The following is a 15,967-nucleotide window of genomic DNA, read 5'->3' as shown; positions in this document are numbered from 1 at the left end:
AAACAGGCCATTCAATATCATTTATTTATAAAATCATCGGGACAAAATACAATACCAATAATTTCCTTCGGCTAATGAAATGAACGTATTTATTCTGAAAATAATGCACGGGCACAATACTTTCGTTCAAAACCCATTTACTCTGACAACCATACACCGACAAAATATACGTTCCTTCAAAACACAATTGCCAATGAAAACAAATTATGAACTCGTGACAACATAACATTTTCCAGTTTCAGAGAAGATATGTAACATATTTCAGTAGGACAAGCAAGCATTTGGCAAGAAGACAAAAACAATAGTGAGACATCAAAGCAATAAATATACCCTTTCAGAATGATTATTTACAAGTAGTGTTTGCATTATCACATGAGCATCCTATAACTGAAAACATTGTTTATCAAGCGGAAGCTAACGTTTCAAGAAGTGTACGATAACAGATGTACTAATCAGCATTAAAGACTTTGGTTGCAAAGATTTGTGAGGGATCCCTTTGTCTGCAGCTGAAAATTTGCCTCCGCAAAAAACGAAAAAGGAGGTATATACTTTGGCACCACATTTGTTGGTCCAACTTAGTAGATAAAAATGTAACAATCAGAGTAAACATCACTGATCCAGTGTATACATCCCAGTCCTGACTAACCTCATTGACACATTTAAATAAGAAGGCACAACTCAGATTAATCCTACTGTGCAGCTGCAAAAACACTTTCATAACATTCACACTCAATTCCCTTTTTTTGTCAAACTCTTTTGCAACGACAAAGTGGAGAGAACAACGTATACTTAAAAAAAAAACCAAAGTACTATAGCAGTGTTTTAGTATTTACCCATCTCATCTACTAATCTCCCTTCTGAAAATCATTTTAATAGCAAGATAGCAAGGAGTGGCCCAGTAAGAAGGACTGACATCTGCTGACAGTCATTATTCACTCATCATCAATCAGTTTCTCGCTTCCATTTTCTGCTTGGTTGCCCTCACAGATTCCTCCTTCCTCCGCTCCTCCCGCACAATCCTCAGCCTCCTCCTCGTCCGTGTAAGCAAATGACTGGCTGCTGTAGCTGAAGGTTGTGCGGGAGAGGTCCACCTCGATGGGGAACACGTCGGCCTCCTTGAGCACGGCGTAGCATTCGTCGTAGTAACGGGACATGCCGGACACAAAGCGCTGGAGCTGGAAAACGATGTCCTGGACTAGATGAGAAAGAGAGAGGGATCATTTAGTCAAATGTTTGGTTTGCCTAAACCTTTGTTGATCATGACTAACGGTTCACATTGGATATAGGAAAGGGTTCAGTCCTGAAAGAAAAACAAAACAATACAATCACATTAACATTAACAATGATCATTTCAACTGTTGAGTACATTTCAGGTCAGGGGCATTGTTCCTGTCTGAGTAAATCAGAAGATGATGAGATCAGATAAAACCTGTCCTCTGATAAAGGACACCAATAATATTGGCATCTTCTTGTAAGACTATTATATCTTTCCATTTTTCAAATTATTAATTTTAAAAATCTAGACGGATGAATCTAGATGTTGAGGGATAAATTGGAACCAACCATGTTTCTGATCCAATAGTTCTATCTTCTCCAGTACATCTTTTCTCATCTTAGCGAAGCGAGCACGAGCCTCCTGCCGGCACCGCAGCACCAAACGATACTCGTAGTTCCCAGTGCATACGCGGTAAAGAGGTTCTCCCATTGCCTGTTGAAAGGAACGTTAGTTCATTGAGCCAAAAAGTCCATTATAGCTACTATGATCAAGATAGTTTTCATCCTCAAAGGAATTTCTCTACTTCTGAGTTGGAACTGGAACACGAACTTACAATGCTGGTGTATTCTTCATCATCCATCTCCTTCACCTTTAAGCAGTATGACTGCAAGGCAAAAAATATGTTGTTTCATGTTAGCTAAGCCTTTATCTACTTTGGAAGTTTCACAATTGTATAGAATGCAGTCAACTGACCAAATATTCAAACTTCACATCCAGGTACTTCCGAATGGTGAGTTTCGTGTCGGGTATGGCCTTGTGAAGGTAGGTGTTCAAATCATGGAGCATCTGCATAACACAAATGTCAAAGGCCACAGAATCATCTTTATTGGACTGTTTATTGCTGAACAAATATAGCTCGTCTAATAGTCAGGGACAAGGAATAAATGTATTACTTTGGCGCCATCTCGCGGGATAGTAAGTGCTTTTCGCCCATGTTTTGAGACATTCCATTTTATTGGTGGACTGGAATGCACCTTTTGCACCACCAAAATTAAATGTTGGGGAAAAGTTTCACTTCTCACCAGCTGCTAATAGCATATGTAGTGTATTTTTCCATCATGATATTTATTATCATGGGTAAATGTTACAATGTATGTTCAAAGACTGAATGACATTTGCACAAAGGCTATTGCACATAATTTACATTTGCTTATGTGAGATGTTGCATCAGTTTGTCCTATTGTGTTATTTAGACTTTAACAGCCAAAATACGGAGCTCAGTACTCTACTCACAGGCTTGATTGTTTTCAGCAACTGAATGCCATACTTCTCGATGCTGCGGTGAGCATCGGCAAACTTAACAAAAGCTTCGCTGGCTGCAGCTTGGGGTTCTCGTACTCCAATGACGGAAAACACATCTCCAAACGCTGTGAATTGATTCAATTAGTGCATTAGATCACGCAAATGCTTAGATGGAATGTTCTACTCTGGTCCTCACCTCTGTGGGTTTGTGAAAGCTCAAAAAAGGCTCTGAGCAGTCGCTTGGTATGCTCCATCAGACCTAAGGGAAGGCAAAAACGGAGTGTGTTTAATATATGCAAAGTAAATATCATATTCAGTATTGTTCTGATTATCTTACCTTTGTAAAGCTCTGCTGTTTTTTCAAGTTCTTCGAGTCTTTTAACAAGTCCATCTGCACAATTAATATGTATGTACTATTTTAGTGAATTTAAAAAAACATATTTAGAGTTGATTTCATTGCCTTACCGTTGCATAAAATGGCTCTACTAAGGCCAAGAGCATCTGCTGTGCCAGAGCTCATGTTTTCCACCAGTCGATGTTTGACTTTCTTCAGCACTTAAAAAAAAAGAAATGTGTGCTATTCATTAAGATGTGGAATCAGGCTGCAAAAATCAAATGGGTGGGTGTGTCACAAACCTATATCCAGAGATTTTCCCTGTTTTGGGTCAGCTTGCAGTTTGTTATAATGGATTACTGCTTCACCCTGAAAAATCAGATATCAACAAAATGGATTATGCAGAAAAAAGGTCCTTCCACTCAAAATATTCCATCTGACATGCGCATGTCTTCTCATAATTTTTTTCATAAATCTAATTTGTTGTCGATTTCATTAAGACTCACACTAGTTTTGTGATACAATTTGAAAATGACTACAAAGATTTGTATTGAATGAGCAACAATGGTAATCCTTTGTTTCACACACTAAACCCGTCTTTATCCCAGCGTCCAGGAAGTCATGAAATTCCCTAGTCGCCAACAATGGACGGCAAAAACAACATAGCAACTCTGCACATACTGTGCTGGAAACAAACCAGTCAAGTCCCCTGTTCTCTGAAGTCATTTGGAACTGTTGGAAGCGTTCTCGCTAAGTCAAAGCTGGTCTCAAAACTGTAAGTAATCTTTTATACCACATAGTTTCTGGTATTTAGGATATTTTGTACAATGGTGTCCTTTGGGATATTATGTAATATTCAGTTAACCTACTGCATGAATGCCACACATGTCATACCACTGTCAATTTTATATTAACTTATTTACTGCTAGTCCTTTATTGTGACAGATGTCAATCAAAGGCATTGAATATTATTAGGTAGAGGAATTAACAGGATACTGCCATAGATTCTTGTACCTGTACAGCTTGAATCATCTTGGCTACTTCCACCTTTGTCTTTCCCTTTACTGGTTTGCCATTAACACCAGTGATTTCATCACCTGCTGCAAGCATCCCTTCTAAAGCCGCCGGTGTGTTGTCAAACACCTGAGGAGCCAGACGGAAACATTACTGACAAAGTACCGTTATACTAGTTTAATTTTTATTTACTTCAAACATGTGAAAAATGTGAAAACGCTAAAATGTGACAGCTGCACTGACATGTGACAAGTGCAAAAAGAAAAATATTGTAATCCGTGCAATACTTATCAGGCGTGTGTTATTGAACTGTACCTACCTGGACAATATAGAGGCAGGGACAGTATTGAGCCCCACCACCAATGCTGATTCCAATAAGGTTATTTGCATCTTTTTTTAGACACACAGTCCCTGGTACTGTTGGTATCCCTCTGTTGTAAAGATAATGTATTATTGATATATCACCAGGACGTTAATATGCAGGACATACACATTTCGCAAGAAAACATGTTTCATTTGTCACCACAAGTCGTTTGATGATAGAATTTGTTATTGAACAATAGAAGTGAACCGAAACCGGAAAAATAATACACCACTTGGATTAAAAATAACAACCTTGTATCAGTGATACCAAGTTTTAAAATAAATGTAAGAATGAATACATTGTGAACTCACAATTTGTCCTCTTCTAATTCAAAGTCCATGTCTGAACATAACAGTCTTACACCTGTCCTTGGAAAAACCTGTTGGAGATTTAAAAAAAAAAAAAAAAAATCATGATGGGTAAAAAACACACACACACACACACACACACACACACACACACACACACACACACACACACACACACACACACACACACACACACACACACACACACACACACACACACACACACACACACACACACACACACACACACACCACTAAAAGCTCATTTAAAGGCACAAAGACCATTTTACGGCTGCGGGAAAAGCTGATTAAATCCCCACTGCAAAAGAGAATAGCCGGCAGCAAGTGGTTCACTATTTAGGAAGATGCACAAGAAAACGCATGCAGCATTTATCACTCACATTCGGTGACGTAGCCAAATGCATTAAAAATTGCTAACCGTGAAACCGTGGCTAATTAGCTGCTAGCAAGTAGTTAAACAGCAGGTGGATCATAGAATTTCGTTCTCTCAGTAAAACAACAAACCTTCAGCGGAATTTGAGTCAGTTCCTCAAAACCTAGCCGATATACCATTCCATTGGCATTGAGGTCAAGGAGTTGTTTGCTAAACTGTTCAGTTTTGTTGGAATTAAATGTATCTACCTCGATGACAGCAGCTGTTTACTTTTTACGTCATTTCCGCCGTTTAAAGGAAGTGAGTCATGGAAATTCTTGATTCTTGTGCGTCATAATTCAGAATAAATTAAAAATGAACATATTCGTTGACGATTTAGTGGGTTAAATGGTTCTGTATAAATTATGATTGAGCGTTTGGCATAAAATCACGTGCAACGGATTAAAACGTTACCTCGTAGCTCACGACTGTTAGTGTTGTATATTTATAACCACTAGAGGGGGGCCCCACTGGCCCACATCCGCCATATCAATGACATTTTTTTTTTCCGGCGCCCCACTTCATAGATGATTTTCTTACAGAAGAAATCGAATATCTTTGCTTTAATTTGTAATATAAAACGTCTTCTAATTGTGAAATAAAAAAGAAAAATAAAACATAAGAAAAAAAAACAAATAGAGCTAAATATCGTCTACTAGACCTGTTGTTGCTCTTTTTTTCTCTCTGATGTGGACATTAGATTACATGCTCCTTTGTTGTAGGTTAAAGGCAAATAGGAGATGTGTTTAATGCTAATAGCTCTAAATAAATAAACAACGTCAATCTGACTTGTTTGTTTAACCATCTTTTATCTCATCGTTATAGACCCACTGTATTTGTACTGACAACCCTCACTGATAAAAAAAAAAATGACAAGATAATTCCTGGGTGTCATTGCAGAGTTGTGCGTGTGCTTCACTATAAATGAAAGTAAATTATTGCAAGTGACACTTGTTTTACAGGAGTGAAGAATCATCCTTACATATCAGAGGATTAACCAACACCAAAATGAGCATGGTGAGATTATTTTGTGACGTTTACTTTCACATGATTACATTTTAACTTCAATTTACTGAAGCTATGTCACCCTGGTTTCTTAGAAACTTGAAATGAGCAATGTAAACCTGAAGGTTGGGGATCAGCTGAAGATAAAGGGAGAAATTTTATCTGATGCTCAAAGGTAAAACCCAGAGTATCTATGTTCATTTTTTAGCTATACAGTATATTGCATGTTGCTTGAACAGCAAACATTGTGTAATCAAAATCTTACTTTTTATTTGTTGATTCATTTGAGTGTTTTTTTTCTTAATTCAGATTTCAGATTGATCTTGGCTATGATTCGGAAGATCTGGCTTTGCATTTCAACCCACGTTTCCATGATGACGCAGATGGAGCCGTTATTGTGTGCAACTCAAAAATTGCTGGTTGCTGGGGCGATGAGAAAAGGGACACACACAACCCTCTGTATAGAGGCACACATGTCAAGGTGAAATTGTCTGATGTCATGATAGGAGCACTTTTAATGCCAGAACATCTTAGAATATTTGCCTAATTCAAATGCTGACTTATTTCTGTTCCAGATTGCATTGAAGTTCACTGGAGATATGTTTGATGTAGAACTTCCTGATGGACATGAAATCCAATTTCCTAACCGTGTTGACGTAACAGTCATCAACTATATCAGAATCTCAGGAGACTTCAGAGTTACTTGCATTAAAATCTGTTAAGATATAAAATGCATTGAACCCCCCCCTTTTTGTTGTCACTCATGAAGAGGTCATGACGTCACATCGAGTATGGAAGCAATGTGTTAACCACTGAGCTGTAAATAAAGTGAAGTTAAAAAGAAATACAAGAGTGATTGTTTATAACAGAGCACGGACCACACCAAATGTCTGGTTATGGCCCAGATGATTTGAGCTTTTCTTTTACAGTTCATCCTGATAGTCATTGGTGTTATGGCGTAATATAGATCAATATAGATCAATAGGCTATACGGTACCAAACCAGTAAGCAAATATTTTATAAAAATGTTTATTAGGCCACCAAAAATTAAGCATTTGCATTTTTTTTGTTATGACAGTAAACATATCAACAAAATATCTATGTCAACATTTTTCACGAGAAAATAATTCAAATCATGTGTTTAAACAGTTATCAATTTTTTTGTAATAATTGCAAGCATGTAAAATTCCTAAAGTATGCAGAGTGAAGTGTGTGAATCCCTTTTAATTCCTTTACACTAATAAAGCTACTTCTCCGAGCCAAAAAAAAACGTAACTAGAACAATGTCTTAAATAATTTGTATAAAATGGTGGCAGCAAAATTATTTCAGAGTAGATATTCATAGCCCTCATCTATACTTTGATTTCTTCTTCCTCTTCGGAAAACATGTATGGTGTTTTGGAAAGAGGAGGGCTCAGCCTTGTGACGGGCCCTCCGCCATAGTGTCGAGACAGGACGTCGGCTGCCCTCTGGAAGCGCTCTGACTCCATGGAAGCTTCCTGTTTGGGAGGAGACCTTGGAGGAGATTTGGAGGATGCAGCAACTGACCTCCTGTCCTCCTCTGTCCAACTGTCGCCGCAGGAGTTCTCCTTGCTGTTCGCGTTCTGTCTCGATGACCTGCTGCGCACTGAGGAGTTTGTGGAACTCACAGCAGGGCTCACAAACGTCTCTGTTAAAGAACTGTCATCCTCCTCATCATCAGCATCATTTTTCTCTTCCTCCTCACCTGCGGCAATCTGCCTAGCCACCAGTAAACCGGGGTTGTCGAACAAACCCAGAACCTCGGTCATCAGCGAGGGGCCGAGGTCCAACGTGAAGGAGGTGAGCGAGTCTGAACGGGTGACGGGCTTGCCATTTCGTTCTCGCATAGACACTCGGAGTTCTCCATCTAGAAAGGGTCTTTCAAGGCGAGAAAAACGCGGAAGGGTGACAAATCCGGACTGGATACCTGCACACACACAGGGAATACACGTTTTAGTTCAAATATAAACAAGATCCTCCCATGAAAATGTATTTTTTTTTTTTTTTTTAATGAAAACAATAACAAGTGCTTAGTTGTTAGGGATTTCCTGTGGAGTATCTACAGGGCCATCCCTGATTGGTTGACTTATAAAGTGAATGGTGTGGTCATGTTGTCCATGCAGAATTATAGACAGCCCCATGTACACTGATGGAAATACACCAAAAGTATGAATTTCCTTGATCCTGCAGCAGTGTCTAATGTTTGAGTCAATTGGAATATCTGTACAGGTGTTGCCATGGTGATTTGGGATGTTTCAGTCGGAGAAGGCCGCTTATTTTCTGGTTGTCATGGGGGATTGTGGGAATGATTTTCAAAGGAGGCCAACTTAGTGCGCCTTTGTATTTGTGTGTGTGTGTTGACATTTATTGTCTTTATTTTATACGCAGCTTTTCACACAGTTTGATTCGTGTACAAGAGTGGATTTTTCTATTTATCGTCATTCGGATTTGTGATGTTGTTTGCTGGTTGCCACTGAGCCAATTAAGTTGGCCAAAGGTTACGGTTTGTTTATGATCTTTTGAAAAATCGTCACTCTCTGTCCTCATCTTATGTTTCTAATTGAATTTTAAACCACAATTTCTAAACATTTCACTTTAGGACAAAACTTGCCTGTCATAGACTGCAGTGACAAAAAGCGCAACCGAATAATGTGTCAATGATTTTTCCATCCATGTGACATATTTTATGTACATGCTCAGCTGCAGCACATAGCTGTGTCTCGCTGATAGAGTTCCCTGATTGATTATTGACCTCGGTTAGCAACAAAAGTTAATAAGGAACTGAACAGCCCTCAGGATGAATAAATGCTAATTTGATGTATTTGTGATGTTTTATGCGAATGGCTGCATCGCTGGACCTGAATATCACCGGTGACCTTGACCTCCTCTTAAATTTTTGATTGATTGCGCATTTAAAAAAATACAACATAAAGCTGGTAACATTTAATGATTGGCAACTTTCCAACATAAATAAGTCAAATGTAGCAGCCTAACACAGCTGCACAGTTCATAACGTGAGGCTACATTTCAATTTTTTGCAGGTTCAACATTGGAGGCTGTCCCTTTAATTAATTTTTTTGTTTACGCCACCATTTCAGAAGTAAATTAAAGTTGAATGTTTCTCTTTTAAATATTGACTTAGATGATCTCTTTGTATAAATGTTTCACAGACTCCCCATCCCAAAAGAAGTGGGAGACCCACACCCTGATCTCACCATAAGTGCAGATGGCGCTATCTGTTGAGCTAATGGAATTTGGGAGCGTCACTTTCTGCAGGCATCCATTGGGAGAATCGATGTTGAGTTGAGGCAGTGAAACGGCGTTCTTAATGATGGGTGAGATTTCCGGCGGTGGGGACGAAAAGTCCCTGAGTTCCCCTCTTGGTCCTGAATTTTTCCGTATGTGCCTAAAGGTACGCGTGAAGAAGCCCGTAGACTTGGAGCTGTTTGCAGAGTCGGGGCTCCCTGGTTCCCTGACGCCTCCATAGTTGCTAAGAAAAGAAGTGTCACCAAAAACGTCTCCACCACGGCCAACGTGCATCGTGTGTCGGAAGTCGCCCATTGGAGGGCTGATCATGTCCACGGAGAGGTCGCTCTTGAAACGACGTCTCTCCTGGGAGCCGGACACAAGGCCCTTAATCCCGGGGAGTTTTCCAAGACTCATGGCTGTAAATTTTTCTGTTTATATGCAGAAGTCTCAAATCGGATTAAAGAACAGTTACATTTGAATTCCAGATTGGCTCCACTGTAAAAGAAAAAAGAAATAAATCAAAGGAATAAATACAGCAGTCCTTAGTAACAATGGGCTCTTTAATCAACAGTCACTAACATTTTTACGCATTGAATTGAACAATACTAAAGTGCAAATACTATGTTTTTTGTCTATTTTTGTATAGCTTTTTAAAAAAATATATTTTAAATATTACTTACACCATATGATTTGTGCACATAATGCCCAAGCATGAGGTTGTGTACTTCATATCTTTTATTTTAGAATGACTTTCAATATACTAATCTACTTTTAATGCATGTTGCATTATTTGTGTAGTTTTGTTACAAAGTATTTTGATTTACAACAGTAGTCCTGCTTTTAAGTCTTTCAGTCCCATGGATGAGAATTTTATTGTATTTATATTTAACAGAAGCCACATTGATCTGTTAATCCAACTCGTACCCATTTATTCTACAAAGCCGTTTTCAAGCAAGTCATTCTCAAAGTCACTGTCGCCCGAGGTCATGTCGCTTACTGGCAGAGGGTCCTTTGTGCTCCAGAGATCTTCACTTCCTGGGAGAATCTTGTGTGAGTCACTCAGCGTCCAGCAGGGTGGATCCAGCGACATGCATCATCTGCTTCTGAAGAGGTTTATCCATGTGTGGCATCATCCTGTCACCAGCTTTGTCTGCTCTTTCCTGGAACCCCTTCACCCAAGAGCATCAGACTTTTGAGAAGAAGAAAAAAAGTTGGCAGGGGTTACTCAACTGTGAAAAAGACATGAAAGAAAAGCAACCGTTCTGTCTGAGGCTCCCTGGCAGAAAGATCAGGCTTCTTTGGGATTGTCCGTGCGTTAGATTAGCTCTTAATCCCTTCTGTCTACCACCCCCCAACTGTGACTCCCTCACTTGCTCTCTGCCGTCTTCAATCCACTTACTTCTCTGATGGATTCCAGGTAGAGGGGCTCCTCTGTTCTCATTCAGACAACAAAGAGAGCATAAACAGAAAGCGCAGTCTTACAAACTAATAGAAAACACACACCGAATGGTGAGCATATGGTCAAGATCAATCCTGGGAACATTTGCTCCCATCCTATTGTCCAAGGATACAACATGTGTCAGTAATTTGTTTGTACATTCCTGCCCCCATGAAAATGTTTCCATGCTGAAGTATCAGTTAAAATGCTTTCAACTTTTTTTTTGTGGACAGGACAGTATTTGGGTTGAAAAAAAGACTATACAGTAAACTAACTAATCTAGCTTTGTTTTAAATTGTAATTTATATCCGAGCTACAGTGGCTGATGGGGGCAAATCGGTTGCAATCTGGACAGGCAATCTGTCATTTAGCTCAAGGGGCACTCCTACAAGACGTGGGCACCAATGAGGAGTGGATTTCAACTTCTGAGCGGGAGTGGGTTACAACTCCGGCCCTCATTGATCCGGTATCCAATCACGTGTTTTGTAGGAGTGCTCGTGCCTTCTAGGAGTGCCCCTTGAGTTTATTGACAGATTGCCTGGCCATTCAGTTGAGAACAGTACTACTGGATTTCATTAAAATGCTTGATAAATGCTTGCAGTGTGTAAGTGCATGTGTGTTTATACGTGTGTGTTCCCTTTCTTTTTGGATGCACAAGAGTTGTAAGCCGTAATCACGTGACGGCTCCAGGTCAGACTGTTGGATTAATGCCACATGAAGGTGGGTGAAGTCAGTCGAGATGAAGTTGCTGCCAGTACAAGTACGGTGCCGCTCCTATTGATGACTGATGTTAAGTCTCCCCCGTTTCTCAGATGGTCGGAGTTTACAAAAGGCATAGGGGTATTCATTATCATTGATATTGGGTAATCATGGAAAATATGTAATAGATGTGTCGGCATACGTATTTGGATTTGGGCAGGAGTCCAGATGAGAGGTTAAAAGGATTCTAACTGCTGCCTGCATGGCTACCTCTGATCCATGTGAGATTAAGGCCAGTGTGGCATGCGGAGGTTGGAGGCAGATAAAGATAGGCAAGAGTGACAAACACTACAATCTGGATAAAAAAAAATAACAGGAAGTCTTGCTTTTTGAAAAGCTGCTTAACATATATATACCAGCCACAACACTGGATACACCTAAATAATTTAATGAGATCTGACTTGAGTATACCTTTGCAAAGAATATCACTCGTTCGTGCAGAACCTAGCTCGAAAAAATCAAAACTACAAATTGAAATCAAGAATCTAAAACTCATCTTGGGTTTTGTATTGTATTGCTGTGCATGGTCAATGTATACATTCCACATAGCTGTGGAAAAAAGTCGACCAAGTTGGGTTTGTCAACTTTAAAATAGGTTGATTAAAAATATCAGCGACAAAACTTTGCCAGAATCATGTTTGCACCCGCATTTCTACACAAATCTTTCTTGCAGACAGATGCAGTATTTCATATAATGAAATAATGGAAAAGTATGAAATAATCATGAAATAATGAAAGCAAAGTTTTCACTAATATGTTGTATTTTACCCATCTGTTGTCAAATACACAGCCACCATGTTCTCTGTTTATATTGTTAACAAATTGTTTTTCTCCATGTAAGGGGCAGTGATTCAGACTCATTAACCCTCAAAATCAGCCTCATTAGAAAACAATGAGTCTTGCCCAGCGTGTAATTGATTGCTAATTTATAATTGCAGTCTTCCATCAACAATCTTGTTTTCACATAATCTGCATGAATGATGTCACAAACTGAGCAGGCCGGATGTCATCTATCAAGGTCATCTGATAAAAGCATCCGGAGTTGCTGAAAAAAAAAAAAAAGAAAACTATACATACAAATTTTTGAACAGTCCAAAGAGAACTATGAGAGATTGCATTTACATTTGCTATCAAACTATAAAACAACGGTTAGCAACTTTAGCAAATACAGCCAGGCTTAACTTACCACCTTACACATGTGCAACAGTGCACTAATGTTTCATTTCATCATCACTGATCCACTGCGTGAATATTTTCTGTTTTTACTTGTGGTATCATTGTGCTCCAAAATGGAGGACAGGATGACAACACAGACCAAGTATTGTCCCGGTGACCTAGACATCAAACGCATCTATGTTCTGTCCCTCCACTGGACCAGAACACTACTGGTGCAGCACTAGCTAAATATGGTTGAGGTCAGAAAAACCTGATCATTATGCAAGGATCCAAAATATAACAAGCAGTCACTTCAGATGGATCAACGTGGCAAAACATGTCCTTGCCTACTTCATGGGTGTATCAAATGTCTGATTCTTTCAGGTAGTGGACCGAAAAAAAGGACAAGACAGAGAACTGTGCCATCCGTGTGTAATTTAATACTGGAACTACATTTGTTGTGATATCTATGGCCTCTGTTTTATTTCTGGCTCGTTTACTGTGATATTGCATCACTAATGACAGTGCACATTCATACAAAATTTAGTAAAATAAAAGACGTTGCAATAACACAATTTAGAAATATGTTACTTCATGTTCCAATTTATTTGCTGTCAATTAGAAAAGAAAGCTTCAGTTCCTGTCACGGCATTAAAAGCATTCGATTAGATTTGCTTGTGTTTTGCTCTTATATGGTAGGCTGCTTAAAGTAAAGGTGGGATTGACCTTTGTTTTCCAAATCATACACCTCAACCACAAGAAGTTAATGTTAGAAAATCGAGATTAAAAATTAACACGATAAAGATGAACACAATTTTTTTTTTTGTTAATGCTTTAATTTTGACTCTCGCAAGAGCAGTGGAGAAACAATCTTTTAAGTATTTGGATTGGCAACTAAATTGAATGTCATAGACAAAGTTCCAAGAAACCGGTACTGAATAACCCAACATACTGTCAAGCAAAGATCAATGAAAACTTGAACTTATGATGATTGAAGTTGTGTGAAGTTGCTTAAAGAGATTTTTCAAGAAAAAAACAAAACAAACGCATAACAGCAATTGGCTAAGTACCCTAATCAATCTTCATTGCCAGTTTAATCTTTGCCATTACTCAATCGTTCAGCAAAGATTCGTTTTTATGACATGGGGACTTCTGTCAACAGAACCGAGTGGAAAAAGAACCAAGAAGCCACAGTGTACTGCTAACATAAAAAAAGCATGTGAATAACGTGGGCGAACAAAGCGCATATAAGTAAATGCTCCTCTAGCGTACGCCAAGCAAATATAAACAGTGAGGTGTAGTTCATGAAACCTCAAAGTGGCCGCGTAGAGGAATGTGGCTGTCAAACTAAGTAGAGTTTGAAACGTCTGTATAATTGATGCCCGTGCACTCCCCAACCTTTACTGGTGCAATTAACTCACATGAGATTAATTTGTGACATATGGTATTATTTTGACTTCCATGCAGCCTGTGAGAACACACATGTTCATCAGGCTTCAATTATGATGGGGAAACACCATCCGGAATAATTGAAGACACAATTGAACATGAGGACCAGGTCATTTTTGATTAGTTCCAAACACGGCCTTAAACTGCCTCTATCAGAACAAGTAGGAGTATGCTGCTATTGCCGTAGACCTTTTAGCACTTACATGCCAAATTACCTATATACTGTATTGCTTAAAAGACTTTGAATTAAATATTGTTTACTTATCCATATGCCCACAAATCAGGGAAACTTATTGTACAAAAGCTTTAGTAGACTCAAAAGACTGATGACTTTAGGGTCATCTCAGTTTTTTTTTTTTGTAAACACAGTTAACTATCATAGCTATAATTTACTTGTATCGAAACTCAACTTTGATATTGCTGGAAGCATCTTGCATGCATTCTCTTTCCTTCAATGTCTTACCTTGAGGCACACTTAAAATTCTTCACAAAAAAAAGCACTTTCTCCAATTTTCACTGTCCTCCTCCTCAGTTTGTCTATACTCCTGCATGAACATGAAGTTTGAATCAGTGAACAGCAGCTGCACGTTGACTATGCTGGTGGCAAGTGGAAAGCGATGGAGTGGAAAAGGGGGAGGAGTAAGACAAGTAGGGGGTGGGATGAACATTATTATAAATGTTACTTCATGAGTTCTCTCTGAGTTGTGCAGCTATACAGTCCTGAATATGCTATGGTCATTAACTCTTTGTGAGGAAAACATCCACCATGACTCAGCACATAATCTCACACACACACACACACACGCACAAACACACATATATATATTATATATATATATATATATATATATATATATATATATATATACACACACACACAATTAAAATATACAATTAAAACAGGACATATATAGACAATAACCCACCTTCACATTCATACATACAAACAATTTAGAATGTCTGAATAACTTAATGTTTGTTTGGGGATGTGGGAGAAATCTGGAGCATAATTTATACTAGCAAGACAAGTTGTAAACTCCACACAAGTACGCCAGAGCTGAGAAAAAGCAGACAACCAGATGAGAATAGGGAGATGTGTTAGAAAAGTTGGCATATCTGTTGACGGCTGAGTGTTTCACACATATTTGACTGCTTGCTGGAAGAAAGCAGTCTATCGATGCCAAAGAGGCCAAAAGACAAATCTTAAGGAGAACAGAGAATGAGGTGGAAGGGGACAGGAACTGTCTTTCACAAATCATACAAGATGCCAAGAAGCTTTAACTCGTTACAAACACTCAAACTCTTTTCTAAAGTTCAGTTGTGCAGGGGGAAAGAAAGTGGTGCCATTTACTAACGACTTGTCCGCTAATCCAACAGAATCACTCATCATCATTTGGATTTTATGGTTTAGGGAATCTGGCTCCTGCTTTGGAAAACAGATGAAATTTACATTTGTGTTCTCATGAAATCCAGATGTAAATCTGGTGACAATTAATCAGATAATGAGACAGAATAATTAGATGATGATGATGATTGATGATGATGTTGACAATGATGATATATACAGTGTGCGGCAAGGCAGTATTTGAAAGACGGGCTCTCCTATGTTTTGTATGGACAATTCTCTATGTTATGTGTGGATGCAGGAAGCTCCGACTTGGCCCACAAACAATAGAACATTGTAATGTTGGACCGTAACACTTTCTGGGTCACAACAAACCAATTCAAAAGACACTTACACACACCCAAACCTTTGTTTCATCAACAAAATACTGCTGCTTGTTTGTTTGTTTTTAAACATTTGGTGTGAGGTTAAAAATGCAATTTGTTCATTACAGCTATAGCATGTTTTTTTTTTTAATGAATTTGGCATATTTGAATGAATCACCTGCATTATAGCAAATCTACACAGAAGTGTGT

The 15,967-nt window shown here is 38.7% G+C and overlaps 3 protein-coding genes across 3 annotated transcripts; 1 reads left to right on the top strand and 2 right to left on the bottom strand.

Annotated features, from left to right (window-relative positions):
• Nucleotides 1-120: 120 nt before the first annotated feature.
• Nucleotides 121-5,226, bottom strand: pick1 (protein interacting with prkca 1). The gene is made up of 13 exons (XM_088437460.1): nucleotides 5,064-5,226; nucleotides 4,542-4,609; nucleotides 4,186-4,297; nucleotides 3,867-3,995; nucleotides 3,155-3,221; nucleotides 2,984-3,073; nucleotides 2,856-2,909; nucleotides 2,715-2,777; nucleotides 2,510-2,643; nucleotides 1,970-2,062; nucleotides 1,830-1,880; nucleotides 1,564-1,708; nucleotides 121-1,195 (listed from the first exon to the last, which is right to left on the bottom strand). The coding sequence occupies exons 1-13, from the start codon at nucleotides 5,109-5,111 to the stop codon at nucleotides 933-935; spliced, it is 1,317 nt and encodes a 438-aa protein (XP_088293586.1). The 5' UTR covers nucleotides 5,112-5,226; the 3' UTR covers nucleotides 121-932.
• Nucleotides 3,488-6,815, top strand: LOC148410852 (galectin-2-like). Its single transcript, XM_088437462.1, has 5 exons — nucleotides 3,488-3,627; nucleotides 5,934-5,988; nucleotides 6,072-6,151; nucleotides 6,286-6,457; nucleotides 6,552-6,815. Exons 1-5 carry the CDS (start codon nucleotides 3,497-3,499, stop codon nucleotides 6,696-6,698), a joined length of 585 nt encoding a protein of 194 aa, XP_088293588.1. The 5' UTR covers nucleotides 3,488-3,496; the 3' UTR covers nucleotides 6,699-6,815.
• Nucleotides 6,816-6,989: 174 nt separating this feature from the next.
• cdc42ep1b (CDC42 effector protein (Rho GTPase binding) 1b) lies at nucleotides 6,990-14,647 on the bottom strand. The gene is made up of 4 exons (XM_088437461.1): nucleotides 14,511-14,647; nucleotides 10,244-10,435; nucleotides 9,213-9,741; nucleotides 6,990-7,924 (listed from the first exon to the last, which is right to left on the bottom strand). The coding sequence occupies exons 3-4, from the start codon at nucleotides 9,658-9,660 to the stop codon at nucleotides 7,329-7,331; spliced, it is 1,044 nt and encodes a 347-aa protein (XP_088293587.1). The 5' UTR covers nucleotides 9,661-9,741; nucleotides 10,244-10,435; nucleotides 14,511-14,647; the 3' UTR covers nucleotides 6,990-7,328.
• Nucleotides 14,648-15,967: the final 1,320 nt, after the last annotated feature.

Source organism: Hippichthys cyanospilos, chromosome 16 (assembly GCF_059441005.1).
Source record: "Hippichthys cyanospilos isolate Australia breed blue-spotted pipefish chromosome 16, RoL_Hcya_1.0, whole genome shotgun sequence".
Classification (NCBI taxonomy): Eukaryota; Metazoa; Chordata; class Actinopteri; order Syngnathiformes; family Syngnathidae; genus Hippichthys; species Hippichthys cyanospilos.
This window is presented reverse-complemented; position numbering and strand designations above follow the sequence as displayed.